At 36.5% G+C, this 25244-nt stretch overlaps 1 protein-coding gene across 1 annotated transcript in view; it reads right to left on the bottom strand.

Moving 5' to 3' along the window:
- Positions 1–25244, bottom strand: part of LOC108734062 (collagen alpha-1(XV) chain-like) — a 368331-nt gene that overhangs the window by 108098 nt on the left and 234989 nt on the right. The window contains exons 3-4 of the mRNA XM_025981017.1: positions 8516–8775; positions 6673–6966 (exon numbers count right to left, since the gene is read on the bottom strand). Coding sequence (XP_025836802.1) covers positions 6673–6966; positions 8516–8775 — 554 coding nt within the window. The remainder of the gene's footprint in view (positions 1–6672; positions 6967–8515; positions 8776–25244) is intronic.

The following is a 25244-nucleotide window of genomic DNA, read 5'->3' as shown; positions in this document are numbered from 1 at the left end:
TTTTCGGATTTGTGCAATAACTAATTGACAAAACTGATCGTACCGCGGTTCAAATTGAAGGTTTTTAATTTCTCTGCAATTGTTATTTGAAGCTTTTCTTCCTAAAAGGCATAACGTGCCTTCTAGATTTAAAAAGCTGGTTTTTACCAATTTTGGACCTCCCCCATTTGTTAACGCACACTTTTTCGAAGTTTAAAAATATACAGGGATGCTTAACTTTTCCCCGTCTACAGCTAGGAACAACTCCCGTCCGGTAACAAATTTATGTCGGGAAAATTCTCTACCGACTGGACTATATGGTTAGTTTTAATATTATTTATTGTTATTTCAGTTCGAACAATCCTTATACAATTTCAGTAATGTGACACAAAACAGCGTCTTTTTGATACGAGGGTGGATTGATAAGTTTCCGGCCTAACCAAGAGATGACGCCACTAGGCCTACCTTGAGGTGACATTCTATAGTACCATCCTTGGATAGCTTGTAGCTATAGTTTCAGCCCGATCTCCTTGCTAGTGTAGGTTTGACAGCACGCTGAACAAGACGCCTCTGTGGTTTTCGTAAAAATGGAAAAGCAGGAAAATCGTGCTGTCATCAAATACTTTTATTTGAAGGGGTTAACGCCGAAGGAAATTAAAAAAGAGATGGACTCAACACTGGGGACATCCTCCCCGTCATATTCAACCGTTAAGCAGTGGGTTTCCGAGTTTAAAAAGGGTCGTGTGAGCACCTCTGATGGGCCTCGCTCAGGACGCCCCGTTGAGGTCACAACTCCAGATATGATCGAAAAAATTCATCAAATAGTGCTGGGAGACCGCAGATTGAAAGTGCGTGAGATAGCTGAGACCTGTAAGATGTCATATGAACGTGTGCAACATATTTTGCACCAACATTTGCATATGGAAAAGCTCTGTGCAAGATGGGTGCCGCGTTTGCTAACAGTCGACCAAAAATTGATTCGAAAAAACATTTCTACCGCAAATTTGTCATTGTATAAGCGTAATCCAAGCGAATTTTTGCGTCGATTCGTAACCGTTGACGAAACGTGGGTCCACCACTACACTCCTGAAACCAAAGAACAGTCTAAACAGTGGATTGGACCAGGGGAACCAACTCCAAAGAAGGCAAAAACAATTTTTTCGGCGAACAAGGTTATGGCTACTGTTTTTTGGGATGCAAGAGGTATTATATACATTGATTACCTTGCAAAGGGTAATACTATCACTGGTCAATACTACGCAGACTTATTGCAACGTTTGAGCCACGAGGTGAAAATTAAACGACCTCATCTGGCGAAGAAAAAAATCTTGTTTCATCACGATAACGCACCAGCGCACACGTCAATCGTTGCGACGGCTAAAATCAACGATCTAAAGTTTGAATTGATGCCGCACCCTCCTTACTCTCCAGACCTAGCCCCGAGTGACTATTTTCTGTTCCCTAATCTCAAAAAATGGCTTGGCGGTAAGAGATTTGCGGACAATGAAGAAGTAATCGAAGCTGTAAATGGTTATTTTGAGGAGCTTGACGAATCAGTCTATAGAGATGGCATTAATAGACTGGAACACCGCTATGAGAAATGTATCAGCCTTGGAGGAGATTATGTTGAGAAATAAAAAAAAAAAAATTTTAAAAACCTTGTTTTTCTTGGTCAGGCCGGAAACTTATCAATCCACCCTCGTATACGACAACAAAAAATATTAATCTTTCACATCCTTAAAAGTCTGACCCCAATATCTTCGAGCTTTTACCGCAATTTTGTTCCAGAGAAAAATAAGTCTAGATCTATATGTTGGGGCTACGCGGAAGTTGTTGACAACGTGCGCTCTTTTTTCTCGCGTCGATGAAAAGAAAACAATAAGTCGGGAAAGAAAGGACTGTGACAAATAGCCCTTTGCCAGACGTTTGAAATAACACTGATAATAATGGTAACATGAGATGTTATTGAGATTCTTCGAGAAATACAAAAACTGACATTGAGGCAGTTCGAGAATTTTGTCAAACAATATCGTTCCTATCAAAATCGCCTATAACATAAACATCCTCTATTGTATTGTTTTTATACGTTGTTGCTCTATAAATATCGTTAACAAGTGAGCAATTGCACCCCCTTGAATTTTTAAACAAAACAATTCACGGTCGCGGCGATTGAGTGTGAAAAATATAATAAACTTACTTAGGGGAGCCTTTCGAGCTCTAATTTATTGTTCGTTATATGTATTATTTTTGTTTATAAAAGCTTTTTTATGTCCTACATTCTAGAACGTTCAGATTTTGCCTTTATTTTCTATGTGTAGAATTTTTACTTCAATATTACAAATTTTGTGATTATTTTCTAGGCAATTATATATATAATGCTGATGTATTTGGGTCGAGTCGCCTTCAATAAAAAGAAGTCACTTCTATGCTCATGAACGGTTAATTTAAAAATTCGAAAAATAATGTTTGGAGCGCGTCGTTGTACGGGTGCGAACCATGGAACGTGGTCGCGGCGGAAAAGAAAGGGTTAGAAGCGTTCTAAATGTGTTGCTACACGCGAATGAAGAGGATACCGTGGATAGAGAAGGTTAGAAATGAAGAGGTATTAGAAAGAAAGTAGAACAGGGGACTCTATGGAACTCACTAAAAAATAGGCGAGATAGGTTGGTAGGACATCTTCTCAGGCATGAAGGTGTGGTCGGAGACTTATTAGAGACAGAAACAGGAGTTAAGTAGAGTAGACTTGGATTAGATCACTGTTCGCAAATAGATTAGGATGTGGGTTGTTCTAGTTTTAGGTAAATGCGAAGATTAGCTCAGGATAGGAAAGAGGGGACGTGTGTGTCCAACCAGACTGACGACCTTATGACGATGATGATCATGTTTTTTATTTTTGATTTTTCTTATGTTCTTTTAATCGTATTCTAAAATTTCTGCCTACTTGACCAATATAGTTAGAGTGTACTTGACCTACAAGTTTTGTCCATAACAGTCTTTCCTTCGACGTTTATTTTTAGTGTCAAGTATCCATAAAAAATATAAGTTTACTTTATTATGATTTGAGCTGAGGTAATGTCGTAGATATGTCACAGTGGTCTGTGGTTAACACAATAATAGCTATAAGACATCTGGACGAATTAAAGTAGGTAGTGACTGTAAAAGTTCGTTCCATTTTTGTATGTCAAGTGAAATTATAGGGATTCGGGGAGATACGAAGCTTTAACGCTAGAGCAAGTTGGATGGTACCTAAACTAAAGCCGTTTTCATCTTCTTAAGCTTCCTGAAATGGACGTTTCAGATATTTTATCCGATAAAAAGTCATGCCGTAAGTAAATGCATACACGTACGTCGTTGTGTATAAGATCGTTTCACTCAAAGAGCCTCTTTCTTCGTCTAATCTGTTTAAAACTTTTCGACCGTTGCTTCTGCTGTCTATCATTCTCGAAGTTTTTCCGTGCGCGTTACAAAGAACGAGCAAAAAAGACGAAGAATCTTTAATGTGATTCCATTACGACTTTTTTTTTTACCGAACCCACCCCTTTGCTTTGCCTTTTTACACAACATCAGCACACACCATAAATGATACAAGACATGAATATAAAATTTAATATATGTTCCCATTTGTATCCGGAATGGAAAAAAACCATTATGACTTTTCCTTTCATCTCGAGTGCCCCCGAATTGTTGGCAAATGTTTTTTTTACGATCCACACGTGTACAGCTGAATTGGCTAAACGAACGCAGGGTATTCGTATTCAGTTGCTACTTATTACTCTCATTAATTTTACATATGTTTAGAACCTTCATGTAAATTTTTGGTCAAAGCCTAAGACGAGTAGCTAAATATTTGACATGAATGGCAGAAACATAAAGTATCAGGGACGTATTTCTATCGAACATTAATGATTTGCGAAATTTAGAATATAAACAAAACATAAAATGTCTTCGATTAATGCTATTGTCATGAACGAACGCCGCAGGCGATCGATACCGGTCGCATGTTTGGTGTACCCGAAGGCCACCAAACGCGAGTAATAAGTCGGACATCGGACTAGACTGAAGCAACAAAAGGAGATTCTAGTGTGGTAGTTAAAGCATTTACTAAGGAAATTTTTACCAATTAGATAAAACCTGCTTTATCCGCTTTGAAATATGATCCGATTGTATTTGGGAAAGTAGTTTTGTCCAATCTTAAGGGTAAGCTTCAATTGTTATTAAACAAAAGCCACTAATTGTCCCCTTATACAGTAGCTTATGTTTTTTCGTAATAGTCGGATTACAAAAACAGTGAAAGATAATTTAGAAGTAGGTGCTTCTATATTTGAATTAGGACATCAAGCTGTTTTTTATAGTATGAATAATCAAGACAAATTATTCGTTTAGTATGCGATATTAAGAGAAACATTTACGGCAACACATTAAAAGAAACCGTACCCAACGTATATATATTTTTATTTTAGGAACTTTTGCCTTTAAACGTCAGCGGTGTCAACCATTTCGTTTATAATCCCTGTGATTTTGTCAGCTTGGTCTTAGCAGGAAAACTCAAAAACGACGTGTTTAAAACACTGCGTGGAGGATATTATGTCTAGTTTGTCGTTTAATTTTTTTTTATATTTAGTAGCTATAAAATTACTGTATTAAGTTATCATGCCTTGGTTAATGCATGTGGAAGAAAATTATTGAGTCAATTTTCCTGAAAGTTATATGGGACCAATTCGAAAGTAAGAATTAAATCGACTACGAAATCTCGGAGTGATATGATCCTTTTTTTTTTTTCGAAGTGGCTTATTTAAAGCAAGGATTCGTTAAATAGTCCTAATTGAGTAGCTTTATTTGCGTGAAAGGAAAGAAATATTTTTCGTTTGTCGACGAATATGGCCGCTTTGAGGATGTTAAATACGCGTGTATAAATTCCGATGAAGGACTTAAGGAAGATCGATTCCGACAATTTTTTTTGGTATTCAACAGCAATTGTGACGACGTCTAAATCGGTTTCTGTCGATTCCTTTGGGACGTGTGCGGAACAAAGTCAGTGAATGTGGTTTCGAGGTACATTTTAAACCGATTTTGGCGGAGATCGATCAGTCAACTTCCCAAGGGTTCCACGAATGACACGATAAAGACCCTGGGTAGGAGCCAAAGCCGTACGCCGATAGAAGATTTGCTTGCGTGACGCCTTTTACTCGCATTTTCCTTAGGAAAAATGCGAGACAAATTGCCGGCGAATTTAATGTGAGACGTAATTATATGGAAATTTTCATGAATAATGCAAAAAGTGACATAGAGATCAAATTTTAAGAAAACAAGCATCGCCGATCCCACATTTAAACCAATCGTTTGTTATATTTTCAGTAGAATAAGAATTTGAAGGCATTACAGTTGAAGACTATAAGTTTCGTAACTAGGTGGATGCAAGATGTTTTATTTAGGGGGGGGGGGTTAACCAAACCACCTCTATAAGCTCGTACATTAAGTAACTTACGTTATTTTGTCATGGGATTTAAAACTTTTAGGTTATGAGCTCCTTCACATGAAGAGCTTGTTAATAATTGGTGCCGTCCTCACGATCTTGGGATGAAAATAGTTAAAATGAATACATTTGATTTAAAAAAACACTGTAAATGTAGAGATGTGTAGAATATTTTGATTTTATGTTAGAATCTATTACATCAAAAGGTTTTGACGAGATAATCTTGCCTTTTTGCATTACGAAAATAAGTTACACAAATTATTAACAACAGTTTACTATTGATATATGTATAGTATTTATAAAAATTCTTGTACGTTATTTAGATTAACTGGAGTTTTTTAAAATTTGGTAAGAAAAGTGGACGGACAACCCTCTAAGAATAAGGGGTAGATACAATGGGTGCCAGTGCCCTATATGTTTTTTAAAATTACGTCAATTAGACAATGATTTAGAGAAATGTAGAATTCCTGAAGGGCGGACACGGGATTTGGAACAAAAGGAAATGTAAAAAATAAAGAGCAAATGACTTTCTAGGAAATTTTTGATTGTTAAGTTTCTGGTGGTTGGTGATTGGTGATGTCAAAAATATGTATTCCCACAAAAAAAACGGCATGATCTTTTAATATCTCGAAGGTCAAAATCAAGATACTCAATGTCCCCAAGTGCATGCATACAACTTTTGCGTAAACCTTTTTTTGAAATAATGAGAATTAATCTAGATATATTTTAGAAAATACTACAAATGGCGCAGTAAACGCCATCTGTAGCACGATGCTACATTTTAGGATTACGTAAGCGTCGTGCTACAGATGGCGTTTACTACGCCATTTGTGGTATTTTCTAAAACGCACTATTAAGACAGCAGGTAAAAGTTGGTCTGTGTTCTGTCGGAGCTGCCTGCTACGCGCTGATGAGATCCAAAAAGGCAGATTCGACAGAATACAGACCACTTCGAATTATTTTAATCTAGATATTGTCTGCTTCAATTAAGTATACCAAGACTTACATTTCTATACATTAATGACCACAAACTCGATGACGTAATTTGAAAGATAAGGCAGTTTCACCCGTGTGTTGCTCCTAAGGGGCTGTCCGTCCGTTTAGAAACGTAATTCCCCCTATTACCCGAACATGTCGTAAAATTTTAATTTATCGGATTTATTGTAACCTTATCAATATTGCTATATCTGATGACAAAATAAAGAAGAATTGTGACTTACATCATACGCTGCATTTAATTTAGGACCTGCTTGTCCTACGTAGAATGTCGATGTTGAGTTGAAAGTAAGTGGCTGGAGTTCTTCGGTTAATTCGACTGTCGCTTCTTTTTTGCAGTTAAGATGCAGGGTCACATTATGTGGTGTAACTTGGAACGCAAATTTGGTCCATGTATTGTCAAATTTAGGAACTAGGAAATCGGCTATAGATTGGGACTCATATTGATTAGGATACGTATAAATAAGGGAGATGTTCGTTTGCTCTTCGACCGGTGTTAATTTTATACCGAAATGTACCTGAAATATAAAGAAAATATTTAGACAAAATCTTTTTTTTCTACTTCTCGTTAATTAGAATGAAAAGATAACATCTACCACTTTGTTGTTTTCATTTTCAACCTCGGATTTCGTTGACCTGTGTCATCGTTTGCGCATATATTTTGAATAACAGAAATAATTTATTAAAATCAAACTTTTATTACATCGCCTCAAATTTTTTCGTCCATCTGTCGCATGTGGCATTACAGCCGGCCGCGGAGTAGGGGTGAAACTGAAAAGCTCTCGGCAGAACAGCCAATGCCATGGCCCGCATGAGCTAACCGTGTAGCATTTATATTCTCACTCATTCGTGTAAGTGCATGACAGTTACATTTGTAGACTGTGAAACTCAAAGCGAAAATGAAATTATTGATAGAATAACTGAAGTTAAAGATGATTCAATGATTTAAATAAATATTGTTCTCAGTTTTTAACATGCGTCTATCATCTCAATAATAATTGTATTTATTATGTATTCCGTACTCTCATACGCAGATTGAAATTAAAATTTATAGTTGGAGATCTTGTCTACTATTGATTTCCCATTATCATTCCCATTTTCCAATCATTAAGATAAGATTAAGAAAGCGATTTTAATTTTAATACCCTAAATCGAATTTTTCGAAAATTTACAGTTAAACGCCTACAATCGGAAAAGTTTCACTTGCATCGTGGTTTCATAAAACCACACAATTGTTTTTTATTTTATCCAGCTTTTAGTTTATTATTAATTTTATATAACGAATCTTTTATAAACAGTAACATTTGTTCACATTAACTTTGCTTCTCTTTAACTGCGTATTTCAATGATGAATATTTATTGAGCATTGAGTGTAGTAAATAATCGAATATATCAAGTATTTTTATTCATTTAATTGCTACCACCAAAACGCTCATTAATTTTATGACAGGGCATCGTACTTGTTAAAGGATCAGCATGTTTTAATGATTTCATATTGACAAAGAGGTTTAATTTATTATTAATGCTAATGTGCCATTAATGCTGTTTAACGACATTATTGGTTTATAATTGAGTTTTTCATAAAAGTTCATGATTAGCTAAATACCGTTTTCAGTAAAAATGTTCTCGTAAGTTTCTTGTTTACACGAAGCGAGGACACGAAACAGGATCTAATTATTTATTACTTAATTTAAAGTAATTTGTCTTCTCTTAATTTTATTATAAAATAATAAGAGGATTCTAACAATTATACTGATGAGATGGAATATTTACCCAATAGAGAAATTAAACATACCTATAGAGTAAATTATTGAGAATGCAACTCAATAAAATTACTTTTAAAAGAAATCATTTCTATTAATGTGTAACTTTATTAACCACCTTATCCTTTTTCAAGTAATCTCTGTATAAGGTATTTATGCCTATCTTTTAAAAATAATAAATAGAGATAGAAATTTTTCGTAACTTTCAATACTGTCAGGGTATGTTTATTAATGCACCTTGTACATAACATAATAGTTTAATTATTCAAAAATATATTTGTATGTGGTTCATATATACACTAACCTTAGTTTCTTTCGGATGTACGACGGCGAAAACATATGCTTGCCCGTGGGAATTGGGTTTAACTCCAACGAGGATAGAAAAATGCGGTAATATACGTTCCGGCAAGTAAAATCGATAGGGCGCCTTAAAATCCGACCCTGGACGTAGTCCGAAAACCGGAAAATCATCTGGTCCTGTCGTTATGTACTGCGTTTTTGATTCGACAAAATCAGTTCTCAGCAATCCCAGCAAATCGTACTCTTTATCTCCGAGGTCGTTTTCTGAAAAGGAAAAACAATACTTCACTTTATAACATACACGTATAAAGCACAGCGAATTGTTAAAAATGAAATTCGATAGGTCAAGGGAATGATATTCTTGATGTTGTATTGTGTCGCATGTACGGTAAGTGGTCAGAATATTCTTTGCAGTAAGGGTTCCTTCTCATATTTTCGACGTTCTTTACCTTACTGAAATATCAATCAAAACAATGTCTATATTTGTAAGCGTAGGAAGGGTGTGATTATAGGAGTGGGTGGATGTAGACAGAAACAATGAAACTATGAATCATCTCGACGTAAACAATTGTAGTTGAGTAAGCTGTGTCATTTGCACGTCGCGGAGTATATTGGGGCTGCGAACGTCGTTCTATAATTTTCATTTAAGGGATTGGAATTATGATCATCATTCTCAACAAAACTGGAAAAATCAATTGTTTCGGGCGTACCTTTTTTTGCGTAATGCTTAAAGTGAAATATTACGTAAAAACCACCCACCAGCTTCTTTTGTTTAGGATAGTTTCAATTATATATCTTTAAGAGTAATAGATGCGACGATTATTAGCTCTGGATAGGAGGTGCGAATCCAATCAATTTCCGGACTAATGACCTTGTGATGTTGATGATAATCGAAAGAAGATGAGGAAAGAATCTTGAATTCGTGAAGCATCACGTGGGGCGATCAATCGAAGCTGGACGGTATAAAAGCTTAGAAATGAGCAAGTGTACAAAGAGGAAGAGAAAGACTTATTAAGAATGTGAGATGACCTAGTTTTTGGTGCGACAATTATTTATTAGCTCAGGATAGGAGGAAAAGGAGATGCAAATCCAACCAGTCTCCAAACTGATGACCTTGTGATGACGATGATGATATAAAGAAGATGATGTAGATGAGAAAGAAATCTTGGATTCGTGGAGTATCACATAGGAAACTGGATGTATAAAAGATTAGAAATGAGCAGGAGTACAAAGAAACAGAGGAAGACTTTTTAGAAAATACTACAAATGGCGCAGTAAATGCCACCTGTAGCACGATGCTACATTTTAGGATTACGTATGCTCCAACAAGGTCCACTTGTGTGGATATCTACTTGCTAAAAACGAATCCCGGCGTAGCCAACCTCAACGTGATAGACACGCTAGCTTAATCGAATAAAATAATTCGAAATGTAGCATCGTGCTACAGATGACGTTTACTGCGCCATTTGTAGTATTTTCTAAAACGCACTGTTAAGACAGCAGGTAAAAGTTGGTCTGTGTTCTGTCGGAGCTGCCTGCGACGCGCTGATGAGATCCAAAAAGATCGAAATCGCGATCCGCGTCTGGCAGTTTCGACAGAATACAGACCATTTCGAATATTTTAGAGAAAGACTTGTTAAGAATGTGAGATACCTTAGTTTTTAGTGCGAGCATTATTTATTAGCTCAGAATAGGGGGTGAAAATCTAATCAGTCTCCAGACTGATGACCTTGTGCTGACGATGATGATACAAAGAAAATGATGAAGATGGGAATCTTGGATTCATGGAGAATCACATGGGGCGATCAGCCGAAACTGAACGGTATAAAAGGTTAGAAATGAGCAGGAGTAGAGAGAGGCACAGGAAGACTTGATAAGAATGTGAGATGTCCTAGTTTTCAGGGAATTCGACGAATATTAGCTCAGGATAGGAGGTACGAATCCAATCAGTCTCCAGACTGATGACCTTGTGAAGACGATGACGATATAAAGAAAATGATGAAGATGAAAAAGGAATATTAGATTCATGGAGCATCTCATAGGACGATCAACCGAAAATTTAGAAATGAACAGAATTACAAAGAGGCAAAGGAACACTTGTTAAGAATGTGAGATGCCCTAGTTTTTCGGGAATGCGACAATTATTTTTCAACTCAAGATAGCAAAAAAAGGAGGTGCGAATCCAATCAGTCTCCAGACTGATGACCTTGTGATGACGATGATGATATAAAGAAGATGATGTAGATGAGAAAGAAATCTTGGATTCGTGGAGTATCACATAGGAAACTGGATGTATAAAAGATTAGAAATGAGCAGGAGTACAAAGAAACAGAGGAAGACTTTTTAGAAAATACTACAAATGGCGCAGTAAACGCCACCTGTAGCACGATGCTACATTTTAGGATTACGTATGCTCCAACAAGGTCCACTTGTGTGGATATCTACTTGCTGAAAACGAATCCCGGCGTAACCAACCTCAACGTGATAGGCACGTTAGCTTAATCGAATAAAATAATCCGAAATGTAGCATCGTGCTACAGATGGCGTTTACTGCTCCATTTGTAGTATTTTCTAAAACGCACTTAAAACAGTAGGTAAAAGTTGGTCTGTGTTCTGTCGGAGCTGCCTGCGACGCGCTGATGAGATCTAAAAAGATCGAAATCGCGATCCGCGTCTGGCAGTTTCGACAGAATAAAGACCATTTCGAATATTTTAGAGGAAGTGAGATACCTTAGTTTTTAGGGAATGCGACAATCAACTATTAGCTCAGGATAGCAAGAAAAGGAGGTACGAATCAAATCAGTCTCCAGGCTGATGACGTATAGATTTTATAATAATTGTAGTGCAAAGCTAGTAGTAAGTAATAATAGTAATATGTATAAATAAATGTGGCTTTATGGAAATGTACATTAGCTAAACGGGTTAGAAACTAATTTAAAATAAATTTCGTTATATCGTAACTGAAATGAGCAGGTGGATAGGGTACTTTGAATTGATTAATTACCGCTGCTTGCTGCACTGATTAAATAATTGACTTTCCACGCTAGTGTACTAGTATAAACAGCTTTATAGTGTAAACATTTCATTGGGTAACCCTCTGTACATACATATATATATGTATATGTATATGTATGTATGTAACAAGTAACTATAGAAGAATAAGTCAAAATGTTTGACCTTTTGATGTGCAGAGGATTGCGACAACATATTACTGAATTGACAAAAGGGAAACTTGAATTTAAGGGTGGTTTAACAAAAAAAAGAAACATTCAGAAATTTATTTTCTATAGATGACCCTAGACAAAACTTTTAAGTCTCTCTCCAGTCTCTCAGAGTCTTTCAGCGTCTCTGAGAGCGTCTCTCACAGTCTTTCACAGTCTCTCAGTTATTGCTTAGGTATTTTTATGGATCTCTCAGAGTCTCTGTATGAGAGACTCAAACGATAAAATTGTTAATTCAGAGATTCGAGTCTCTCGTAGAAAGACTGGGATCTCTGAAATATGTTAAACTTGGAAAATTTTAGCCATGTCTACCGAGACACCACTTATTGAGAGATTCGAGTCTCTCGTTCAGAGACTGGATGTGAACTTAGGATCTCTCTATGAGCGACTCAAGTCTCTCGTTCAGAGACGCTAAAAAGTTTTTTTGACAGTCTCTCGACAGTCTCTCTCAGCGATATCAAAGAGACTCGATGAGAGACGAAGACTGGAGTCTCACTTTAAGAGACTCTGAGAGACTGAACATTTTTATCTCGGGTGAGTTAATTTACGATTTCAAATATAGGTAATACTGCAGTTACTTTTATTTCCTATTTAAAACTACTAAAAATTGACAATGTCTCTACGATAACACTGTACCGTACTGTACCAAGTTACCTCACGAATACCGTAGGTGGCGATCGAGACGACAACATGCAGTCGAATACCGTCTGGCGAACAGACTAGGAAACAAATACGAAATGACGGTAAGTTTCCGGAAAAATATTCACGAACATTCCATGACAATATAAATGGGTGACCAATGTTCGACGGGACATGATCGACGCAGGACAGGCGATATAAACAGTGGGCGAACTAATAGTAGTAAATAATGATATAAATTAACAAAAGTGATATAAGTAACCGAATCTTGTCCATGTAAGCCCCATGCATATAATGTGCTTCGGAGCTAAATTAAATTGAACACTCATACCTGCACCTCCTACAGCTTCGTATCGTAAGGTTCTACAGCTGCCTTAAGGCATCTTTAACAGTTATTGGCTTTTGTCAGGAACCAATAAGAAAATATTTTTCCGGGGTTTTTATTAATAAAATGCCTTCAAGAACGTTAAAAGTCAAGCATTTAATTAGTCCTTTTAATTATTATTTATCGTTTTATTACTTCTGTCATTTTCCCCTTTTCATTCTTCTATATGGCGCACTTGCGACAGTTTCTTAAGACAATTAACAACAACAACAACTTTGTTTCAACACGGCTTTCGCGTTTCAATGTTTCCATACGGCTATTAGTTTTACTGAATACGATGTAGAGTAAACACTTGCCGTCGTTTCTCCCGTCCAATAAGAAGTGTTTGTCGGCGTATATAGACGAGCTTTACGCAAAGCTTTATTCCAGTTCCCCGAAAGCGAGAACTACAATATAATTTCAACAGCAACCAACCAGCTCGTGAACTTGTACAAATAATAAAACGAACGGAGCGCGCTGCAGAACAAAAATATATTAACGTATATTTTTATGATATCGAGAGATCTTTAGGTGTTTATGTCGGGTGTGCGATATGTTTGTTCTGCCCTCGAAGGGATTGATTAAGCGTTCACTTGAGTTGTTCCGCACGCTTTAATAGATGTAACTAATACGAGATTGTTCAGCTGCTCGCTCTGAGAATAAACCGATCGCTCAACTACACTTCACGCCCCCGAACAGAAGCTTGAGTTGCTAATTTATTGCTTAGAAAGCTTCATTGGTATATGAGTAGTTACGTGGCACACATTAGCGTAGAATGAGGTCATTAAAACAAAAGAAATTTGTTTGTTTTGGTCTCCACAAGTAGTAATCCGTTGATAGTGTCCACTAAAAGATAACTTTAATTAGCAACAAAAATGTACGGTCAAACGAATGAGTAAATATTTTAAGAAATATGAAATACAGTAGAACATCTATTACTCGAACATTAAGGGAGACGTCAAAAAATTTGAGTTATAGAGTTTTCTACTTGTGGAGGGTTTTGATTCGACTTGTAGAGGTTAAGATGTGGTGTACTTACATTGTCGGTAAATCCTTAAAGTCGATAACTTAGTTTTCTAACCTATAAAACTATAACCGTAATTAGTTTCAAATTATCGAGTTCTAAAGGTTGTAAAATAAAACATTGCTATGTTCGAGATACAGAGGTCCAATTTAATTTTTCGACTTATTTAAGGAAAAAAAGAGGGTTGAGATTTCGAGTAATGGAGGTTTTGGGGCTTGAAGGGAAGGGAACAAAACATTTTTTCGAGTTTTGGAGGTTTTCAACTTATCGAGGTTTGACTTAAAGAGTTTCTACTGTACTACAACAATTAGTAGTAATATCTGCAGATAGAGTTATGCCTTCATTATTTAGGTATTTATAAATAAAACATAAAAATGGAAGGAAAGAAAATGTTGGAAGCGTTCGAAATGTGGTGGTTACAGGCGAACGATAAGGATACCGTGGACAGAGAAGGTTAGAAATGAGGAGATATCAGAAAGAGTAGGAGAACAGAGGGCGCTATGGAACTCAATAACAAATACGTCAGATAGGCTGATAAGACACCTTTTCAAGGGCTAGTCAGAGACGTAATAGACGCAGAAATAGGAGTTAAGAGGAGTGGAGGTAACTTAGATTATATTACTGGTCACAAACACTTAAGGACTGACGTTCCTATGATGAAGATGACAAAAATGTGACATGTTTTGGTAGAATTCTATGGAATTTTGGGAAATATGAAGTGTTTTCTCTCAGCGTCTTCAGTTTGAGTAAATCGGATGCATCCCCATAATGTGTAAATGTTTTACTATGCAACACCTCTTTGTCTTAAGACTGAATTCAATTTTAAATTTCAACGATTTTACCATTTTTGTAACCATTATAAAATCCTCGCACTTACAAACGTAATAAAGCCTTATGAAATTCTACACTAACACTATCGAATACTGCCGTATAGCTTACTTAAATCGCCATCTATCATTCTGTTTGTCACTTATACCACACGTTCTCTGTACATAATATACGTATATTATGTTCGTATAAGATAGAGCGACGTAATATTTTCCTCTATGAGCTACTGTTTCATACATATGACGTCGTCTATTCTATTTTTTTTTTGTTGTTGGCTTCATTTTCTTCCACCTGATGGAAACAATCAGTTCACGTCATCCTGATTCTTAGCTAGCGACATGTAGAAGATGACGATGACATCAACTGTTGTCAGATACACAGTTCCTAACGTTTCGACGTCTTGGCATGGCATAATAGTGCGTTTTCATCGTTTCGGAAAATAGGGGCAGGTGTCCCATTAACACTTCACTCTCGCAAATGTGTTAAATCGCACGTTTTGAGTACATCCGTAATAATATAGACTTGGGATACATACACACGCTAGGTATGTGAAAAGGATGTTCGCTACGACTCTTCTCAATCTGGCGAAAACTGTTAGACTACGCGCACACTACAACTAAATTGTTGTTTAAAAGAGAAGTAATCTGCATCTAAGGTAATGTTAAAATGGATTTGGTAGAGACGACAAAAAAAAATTTGAAGGAAACGTACCGGATTCGTCCAATAACCAGCCAACGGTTGCTACGAAGCCATTTTAATCAACTATATCATGATTTGCGTGCATATCCTAGAAAGCTTTTTAACTTCCACAGAATGAGTGTACAAGCACTGTATTTTATTTTACTTTTGTCGTTCAAGGTTTCTTTCAATTTTTCGGCCCATCTATGATGGTCATCGCGGATTGTTATTATATCTAATAATAATTCATTATCATCATAAGGTCGTCAGTCCTAAGGCTGACTGGACGCACACCTCTACTTCTTCCTTGCAAATCTTTGCATTTCCCTTAAACTAGAACATCCCACATCCTAAACTATCTAGGTCTACCTCTACCCCTAACTCCCGTTTCTGCCTCTACACCTTCAAACCTGAGAAGGCGTCCTACCAACCTATCTCACTTAATTTTTATTAACTTCCATTCGGCTGTAAGACTACATTTCGAACGTTTCTAAACTTTAATTTTCCGCTGCGGCCACTGCCCATGTTTCGCACCCGTACAGTGCCTCCCTCCAAACATACATCTTTAACAATCTCTTTCGAATTTCTAAATTAATCGTTCGCAAGCGTAGAAGCTACTTCTTTTTATTGAAGACGACTCGACCCTGCGCTATCCTCTGCTTTATATCCTTACTACTCCTTGACTTATCTGACTTCCTAGGTACCTAAAATCAGTCACTTCATCTAGTGTATCATCTTCTATCTTTATATTTGCTCTTTCCGTACTTTTTCTTGACCTTAAATCTTGTTTTGGTTAGGTATTTACTAGTTTTATTTCATTTTACCTTATTATCAGTAGTTCGTTTTTTAACGGTAGTTATTATTTTTTTTCTGTTGTCAGTCAATTTATTTATTATTTAATTGAAGTCCTTACGGAAAAATGCAACTCTAACCAACCATTTGTCAAAAAGATCAGTTTTTACGACTCAGTATCCATTGAGACTTTTGATTTTCAAGTCGTATACTACCAGAATTCAAAGTTTCAAATCGTTTGACAGAGGGTCATTGTCCGCAAGAATCTAGTAGGATTCTTTTCATTAGTGGTAAATTTACTATCTTCAGACGTTATTTTTTGTTAACATTTAGGCACTACATTACAAATTCCAATCCGAGACCTTCAATTTTAATTTTGCCTTAACTTATATTTATTTTCTCAGGCAAACAGTGGAAACACTTTGGTCTATGTCGGTATAAAAATTTCCTTCTGCTTTAGGAGTATGTGATTAAGGTGATAAAGAGTTGTTTTGGACAGCTTTTAAAAGTGACAGTGGATTTGTTTTCTGCGGAAATTGAACCCTTTAAGGGAAGCACAAAAACCTCTCTGAGAATGTTACTCTCCTTCCGTTGTTGTTCCTCTTGCGTAACATAGAAGACGTTTCCTTTGCACGAACATTACATGTATCTATATCAATCTTGGTCTCTCTTCTTATTTTCGGTCACCGTTTCTCTCTCTCTATTGAAATGTGTGCGTATATGTCTCTTTCTCTAGCCGTTTCCTCGTTTGTATCATTAGTAGAAAATGAGCCACTGGTTGATTTAAAATTCAAATTCGCCTTCTCTAAATACGTACGCCAAGATAAATAATGAAGAGTAATGACTGCCTATTATCATACTGTGTACAGGAGTGTGCTGTTTCTAAAAACAAGAAAAAGGGGAAACGAACAATACAGTGGGCAAATGGCTTGAAAGGTAAACATAAACAGAAAGGGTTTTTACCAGTGAAAATTTGAATTTTGTTTTAGATGTACGCACACTTAATATCTATATAACGAAATCAAAAATATATTAGATACGACATTATATTTTACCTGCAAATTAAAGTTTTGAGGTGATGGATTAGTCACAGGTGATTAGACACATCGGTTTTTTTAATATATTAGTTTTCGGTACTTATTTCTATTATTTATCCATAATTTCTTATTAACATCCATACCGTCTTCTGTTCTCCTACTCTCTCTAATACCCCCCCCCATTTCTTATATTTTTCATCCTGTAACACCAGATCTTAAGCATATACTTTCAACAATTACTTTTGTATTTTCTAATTAACTAATCGCGAGCACAAAAATGATTTTTTTTGTTAAATCCGATCCTACACTATTTATTGCTTTATATGTCTGGTATTCTATTGCATCCTAATTTATCTTACCATTTAAGTATCGAAGAATTGGCGACTCCTTTTGGCTTTTCGTCCCATATTTGTATATTAGCTGTAAGCTTACTTTTACATCTTATTCATTCCAATATTTTCGTTTTGTTTTTGTTAATTTTCACACAATGATGTTGTGTCAATATCGTTTCCGTTTTATTTAATACTACTACTCATTCATCCTTGCTAAATACTGATAGTCCTACAGGTGTAATCAGCAAATCTATGCATGCTAATCTTTTAATCGTGTGTATTTATCGCTCAAGTTTTCGTGCCCTTAATGATTTTAATCGTATCTTTGGTATCAATATATACAAATTAAAAAACAGCAGTGAAAATATACATCCTTGTCCTCAGTGACCTGGCGCATGCTTAAAATTAAATTAAATGCCTCACGGTATAGTTAGTGTATTCCCGTAGGAAAAATTTCCATTGAAGTTCAATGGAAATCAATGGAAAATTTGTAAATTCCATTCAAAACCATTTGGCATAAATGGAAAAATAATTGTTTCCATTTACAATATAATTCCTGGCCACATATACTATTAGCCTTTTTCGATACAGTTTTTGCTTGCCCAGGTGCAAGAGTAGTGATATTGCCAATTAGGTGGTGGAAAATCAATAATCTAGTTTTACCTATGCGTGCATGTTGGGGGTACGTGAGGGACCACCACGGCAGTAGAGTGAGAGACAAGCAAGGTGGTACGATGTTTGGTTAAAACGGTATATTTCATTTAGACGTTGAGCATTTTTGCTCAAAAAAGACGGAAGACGTATCTATGGTGATTACGCGAAGACGTATGTATTTTGGAAGACGCGATACATTGAATATTGTATAAAAGTTGTGGAATTTCCATTGTGTTCAGCAATGGAATTTCCATTGCGTTCAGCAACGGTAATGCCATTGCGTTCAGCAATGGAAATCCCATTCAGTTCGGGAATGGGAATCCCATTGGCAATTCTCCATTTATTACCATTAATTATTATCAGTGGTAATTTAATGGCATTTTTTGTAATGAAAATTGAATGGAAATTTTTCCTACGGGTTACGTTCTACCTGAACCGTCAGTTAGTTGTTGCTCTGTTTTCTTATTTCTGTAAACTATGTATGAAGAGTGCTATTAGGGAATTGTAGTGTTTTCCATGGACTTGGCTGTAAGCCTCGGTACGGTCATTTCTAAAACTAAAGAATCCTGGCAACAATTTACCGCCAGTTTAATGGTTCTGTTCAACACCCGCATGGAACACAGCACAACAAAGAAAAAAGAAGCTAAAGCCGAAGAAGATCCTTTTAAAAGTCGTAAAATGAGCCATCAAAACTTGTCCTAACGGCGATAAATTTGAGGCGGACGCTCAAAGAAGAGAGGAAAGAAGAGGCGAACTGCGATAGTTTGTAAGTGACGCGATAGCATCCCGTTTCTTATTTATATCGCAAACCCTTACACAAACATGGAGCTGCTTCCTAGCATTGTAGAAGATGAGGGAAGAGAAGAGCGATTCGAGTAATGCATAGGTTCGTAGGAGAAAACGGCAGTCGAGCAGACGGACTGATAAATTTAATGTCTGTACCGGAAGATAAAGCAGCTCCGGGCTGGAATCAGTCGCAAAGTGACTCGATAAGCCACTACGTATATATGCACACACGTAACTACGAACACGGATGGATATGTGTGCGTTTGTGCTTTTACGGTTTGAACAGGTCTTGTGAAATTCGTCTTCAAATCCCATCTACTGGAAACAAATTTAACGTAACAGTTAATATTCCTGTCTCAGGAATACCGAGCATTTGTTGTTTTTCCATTATTTTAGATTTGTAAAGGAAACACTTTCTTTCACATCTACAAATCATTCGATTGTGAGCACCAAAATCTCAATTCTTCAAGAAAAAAGTGCGATTTTGATAAATTAGAAACCCCACGACGATGCGCATATATTTAAATTTATAAATATTTTGTCTACCTCATCTCATCAAAATTTATTGAGTTAGCAGTAAATCAACTACTTATGGTTTTTCTGTTGGATTACTTGGATATTCATTCAAAAATACTCAGTGTTTCCAAGTTCCTTCCATTTGCCATTGATACTTCAAAGAAGATTCAAACCAAATGAGCATTCTGGACATTTAACCTTCTTTTGGTGGTGGTAAATGCAATGTAGGATCTACCAAATGGGAAAGGCATCATGTTGCTGTGAAAATATACACGGAAATAACTCATCAACTGTTGAGCAAACCTTCAATTTCAGATGGCAATACGTAAATATGGGACGTTCTGCTCAAGACAAATTAGATCATTATACGTAAAATAATAATATTATACATGTATGTATTCTACAACCAGATTTGTAACGCAATTTTGTGGAGGTGAGATGGGTGCTGATGGAATATTTTGAAATTTTAAAATGACCTACTTTTGGTATTCAGGAAGTAGAATTAAAAATCACCAATCTTTTGATGTGCTGGGCGAGTTTAAATGTTAATATTCGGTCATAGATAGTGGCTATGGCTATGGCTAAACTCCCGCTTACGAAATTATTAAATTAAATTAGATTACGAAGCAGTTTAACATTTAATAATTATAAACTACCTCAGGTAAATGAGAAAAAATTTGTTGCTGTCACACCATCGCCGGGAATCGAACCTTGAGCCTTCAGCTTTATGCACCAATGGTCTGACCACTAAGCCATGAGAGGTGACAACGGGAACAACGACAAATCATACTTTTATTAGATTACAGACTTGTCGAACTAATGTAAGTACAGAAAAGGAAATTTAAATACAATACTACCAAGTGTCCAGAAACAATAGCGTTTGCACGTTTTTGGTCATGCTACTTTATGTTAATACAGTGTAAACTCTTTATAACGTCACTCGATTTAACGACAAACTCCTTAAAACGCCGAAATTGCTTAACTTTGGTTGGTTTCTATACAATATTACACTCTATATAGCGTCACGCTCACTCTATTTAACGACAACAATGCGGCATTATAAATCATTGAGCAGTACTTTCTAAGTTGCCGAAATAGATAAGAACTGCAACTGTGTACGTTGTTGAAGAAGACGATCCTGTCCCTCCACCAAGCATCAAACAAGCACTTGATGCAGCGAAACTGTTAAAAAATACGTTTTATATAATCAAATTGATCCAGCAGTATCTCAAGANTGAACGAGAGACTCGAATCTCTCAATAAGTGGTGTCTCGATAGACATGGTTAAAATTTTCTAAGTTCAACATATTTCAGGGATCGCAGTCTTTCTACGAGAGACTCGAATATCTCAATTTTTCAGTTTTATTCATTCAGTCTCTCTGTGAGAGACTCGAATCTCTGAACTAACAATTTTATCGTTTGAGTCTCTCATACAATATCTTTTATTTCTCTCCATTTAACGACCACTCTTTATAACGCCGAAAAATGTTCAGTCCCGTAAGTGTCGTTATATAGAGTTTACACTGTATATTAATTCTATATATATGAAACACTTTGACATTTGTTGCCATGTCTCGTAGCCTAGTGGTCAGAGCATAGGCGCGTAAAACCAAAGGTCTCGGGTTCTATTCCCGACGAGGCTGTGACAACAACAACAAATTTTCCTTCATTAACCTGAGGTAGTTTATAGTGGGTAAGAAATTGAAAATGAATTTTCACATTAAAACTATATTACGGCATAGAAGAACTTTATTCACATGTGTGAAGTGCTATGTAGATGGGCTTAGGTTAGGTTAGGTATGGTGAGGGAAAGCTAAATGCTATGGCCGATACAGTAATACATATACGTACATTGTTTCATCACTTTCCAGCATTTTTTGAATCATACAATAAACATATCTTGTTGATATTATGGCCAGTACGGTACCTACACGGTAGAACTTTTTGTGGTGATACTGCTAATGCCGAAATCTCGTACAGGTGCATGCACGTATGAACTTCACATTACTTAATCGCATGTTAGCGTGGTGTGTATGATAATTATCAACTCCGACAAACACATTATCTCATGCCGTAACATACGCCATAAATGCAAGCCGCGTTTTTACTAGAGGCAAATCCGACACAAGTCTTTTTGCTACGAATAATAACAGGTGCAATTCAAACAACAGTAAAACGATGGAATAATTTAAAAACAAAACTAGAAAATGTGAGCATTTTCCTGATGTAAGGTCAAATTATATAGAGTAGTTATAGTTGCACAGGAAAGCTATAAAGTTAGGAATCTAATAGATAGTACCTACGATGTCTAAACACTGGGAGGATAACATGATTCAGGTATCAATTATTGATGGAGTTTCATTAGCCAATTTCATCAACTGCAAGACAGGAACTGACTTTTGTAATGATTTTTTTTTTTGCAAATACTATCTGCTTTGTACTCGATATTGTCGCTTGGCGTAGGAGAGGTTTCCGTTAAAACACTTGTTGTCCCTTTATTATTGTATATTCAGTACAGTTATTGTCAAATCAACTTATGATGAAAGACTTATATTAGGTAAGAGCCACGAGTCACTGAGGGAGATTAAGTTAAGCGGTTATATCGTTACTCTTCCTTGACTTCCGGGAGGAAACTATACGCTGTGTGGTGGTTCATTCATTCGCTACCTCAAATTAACAAGGGAAAAATTGTTGCTGTTGTCACACGCCCGCCGGGAATCGAACCCGGGACCTTTGGCTTTACGCACCAATGTTCTGACCACTAAACTACGAGAGGTGACAACAACAACCACGACCAACCGACCTACAAGGTTAACGATCCGTCGAACTAATGTAACTATATACTGAATATACTATGATTAAACATACATATAATTTAGATATCTTTTAGAAGTGAGTTAGTTTAATATGAAATATTATTCTGAAAATTCATTTCTGAATTTTTTACCCACTACACGCTACCTCAAATTAATGAGGGAAAAATTGTTGCTGTTGTCACACCCCCGTCGGGAATCGAACCCGGGACCTTTGGCTTTACGCACCAATGTTCTGACCACTAAACTACGAGAGGTGACAACAACAACCACGACCAACCGACCTACAAGGTTAACGATCCGTCGAACTAATGTAACTATATACTGAATATACTATGATTAAACATACATATAATTTAGATATCTTTTAGAAGTGAGTTAGTTTAATATGAAATATTATTCTGAAAATTCATTTCTGAATTTTTTACCCACTACACGCTACCTCAAATTAATGAGGGAAAAATTGTTGCTGTTGTCACACCCCCGTCGGGAATCGAACCCGGGACCTTTGGCTTTACGCACCAATGTTCTGACCACTAAACTACGAGAGGTGACAACAACAACCACGACCAACCGACCTACAAGGTTAACGATCCGTCGAACTAATGTAACTATATACTGAATATACTATGATTAAACATACATATAATTTAGATATCTTTTAGAAGTGAGTTAGTTTAATATGAAATATTATTCTGAAAATTCATTTCTGAATTTTTTACCCACTACACGCTACCTCAAATTAATGAGGGAAAAATTGTTGCTGTTGTCACACCCCCGTCGGGAATCGAACCCGGGACCTTTGGCTTTACGCACCAATGTTCTGACCACTAAACTACGAGAGGTGACAACAACAACCACGACCAACCGACCTACAAGGTTAACGATCCGTCGAACTAATGTAACTATATACTGAATATACTATGATTAAACATACATATAATTTAGATATCTTTTAGAAGTGAGTTAGTTTAATATGAAATATTATNAGTTCAACATATTTCAGAGATCCCAGTCTTTCTACGAGAGACTCGAGTCTCTCAATTTTTCAGTTTTATTCATTCAGTCTCTCTGTGAGAGACTCGAATCTCTGAACTAACAATTTTATCGTTTGAGTCTCTCATACAGAGACTGTAAGAGATCCATAAAAAACCTAGGCAATAACTGAGAGTCTGTGAAAGACTGCGAGAGACGCTCTTACAGCCGCTGAAAGACTCTGAGAGACTGGAGAGAAACTAAAAATTTTTGTCTAGGGATGTGAAGTTGATAAATATTAAAAACATAGGCCGTGTCCTTTTAGTATTACCGGTACCATATTAGTTTTTTCAACGATTTCGTTCAACTGCTTCAGTGTTTATACATATAATTTGGAGTAATTTGATTCGATTTTTTATTAATGCGCATAAAAATTAGAAACTAGAAAATATTATATTGTCATTGCATCTAGCAGTAAATTTTGGTGGAGGTAGCGGGTTGTCTCATTTCTCTCCGGTCGCACAGGTTTCGTGTTTGTTAGCGCAAATGGATAATGTACGCTGAGGTTAATTAGTCGGCACAAATGACGAATATTTTAACGTTTGCCAAATATACATGTAGAAACTTACATGCAAATGTAGCATGTCTACCTAATGGCAATTTATTTATTACGTATATTCTGTCGCAAACGTGACAATGACATCGGATGGAGATTTATTTCAGAAAATATTAAATAATGCTCTGTGCTCGTGGTTATGTCAAAAAGAGGACAACAAATTCTACTCTCACTACATAGCGATCCACTAACCATAACGTGTCCTTCCGCTACTGCAAATATAGGGGTTCATGTTAGCGGGAGACAGTAAAAATAACTGCGCCTCCAGATATTATGAACTCCTTATTTCGCAGTATTGCTTGTGTTCCTTGTCTTGTTGTTGTTGTTGTTGTTGTTATACGACTGTTGCTTATATGCACTTACCAGAGATGAGAGACTACTATAGAAACCTAATATAAATGGAAAGTGTCAGAAACTCTACAAATAAGAAGGTCATGCCGCTGTAGGCTTGGAACATTTAAAATAAGCATAGTTCGCAATAAAACTATCGCATTTACTTTCTTCTTTCAACTTACTAACTAGACTAGAGCGGATGCTGACAGAACGCCTACTTTTACTCACCACAGACGTTATACCTAGGGAATATCGTAAAGATAGAAAAGAGATGTCAGGTAGGAATTGCAGCGGACCCTTTTAAGGATAAAAGGATAGCATTACACAGAAAGAGATGCAGACAAGCAGAATTCGAGCATGTTGCCAGCATCGGACTTTCAACAAATTTCAACATCCTCAGGAATTTAAGAAAGCAATGATGATTATTTAAAAATATAATTGCAACCACGCAGTTATAAAGCCAGCCCTTTTGCGTACCTAAGCCAATTTTAATTGTTCTAACTATAACTTATTGTTAGGTAAGTTGCACACATGGCGATTTTTCTGAGCGGACGAAGAAAAGAATCGATCGGTCAGTTTACCTTCGACGGTAGCTGTGTTGCTCATAGAAGTTTTACCATCATCCTAAGCTAGTGAATTCGTAATGCAAATCAGATTTTCTACCGCTTCTGTTTCTTACCCAACGCATTAAATAGAATATAGAAGGTGCCATTTCTTATTTCATTAATTGGATAAATCCAAATAATTCTATTATTAAAAATTCCAAGTGGTCTGTATTCTGTCGAAACTGCCAGACGCGGATCGCGATTTCGATCTTTTTGGATCTCATCAGCGTGTCGCAGGCAGCTCCGACAGAACACAGACCAACCTTTACCTGCTGTCTTAACAGCGCGTTTTAGAAAATACTACAAATGGCGTGGTGAGCGCCATCTGTAGTACGATGCTACATTTGAGGATTACATATGCTTCAGCAAGATCCATTTAAGAATATGGATGTCTATTTGCTGAAACGAATCCCGGCGTAGCTCACCTCAACGTGATAGGCACGTTACCATAATCGAACAAAATAATTCGAAGTGGTCTGTATTCTGTCGAAACTGCCAGACGCGGATCGCGATTTCGATC

Source organism: Agrilus planipennis, unplaced genomic scaffold, assembly GCF_000699045.2.
Source record: "Agrilus planipennis isolate EAB-ADULT unplaced genomic scaffold, Apla_2.0 scaffold10, whole genome shotgun sequence".
NCBI lineage: Eukaryota > Metazoa > Arthropoda > Insecta > Coleoptera > Buprestidae > Agrilus > Agrilus planipennis.
Note: the sequence above shows the minus strand (reverse complement) of the source record. Positions and strands in the feature narration are given on the sequence as shown.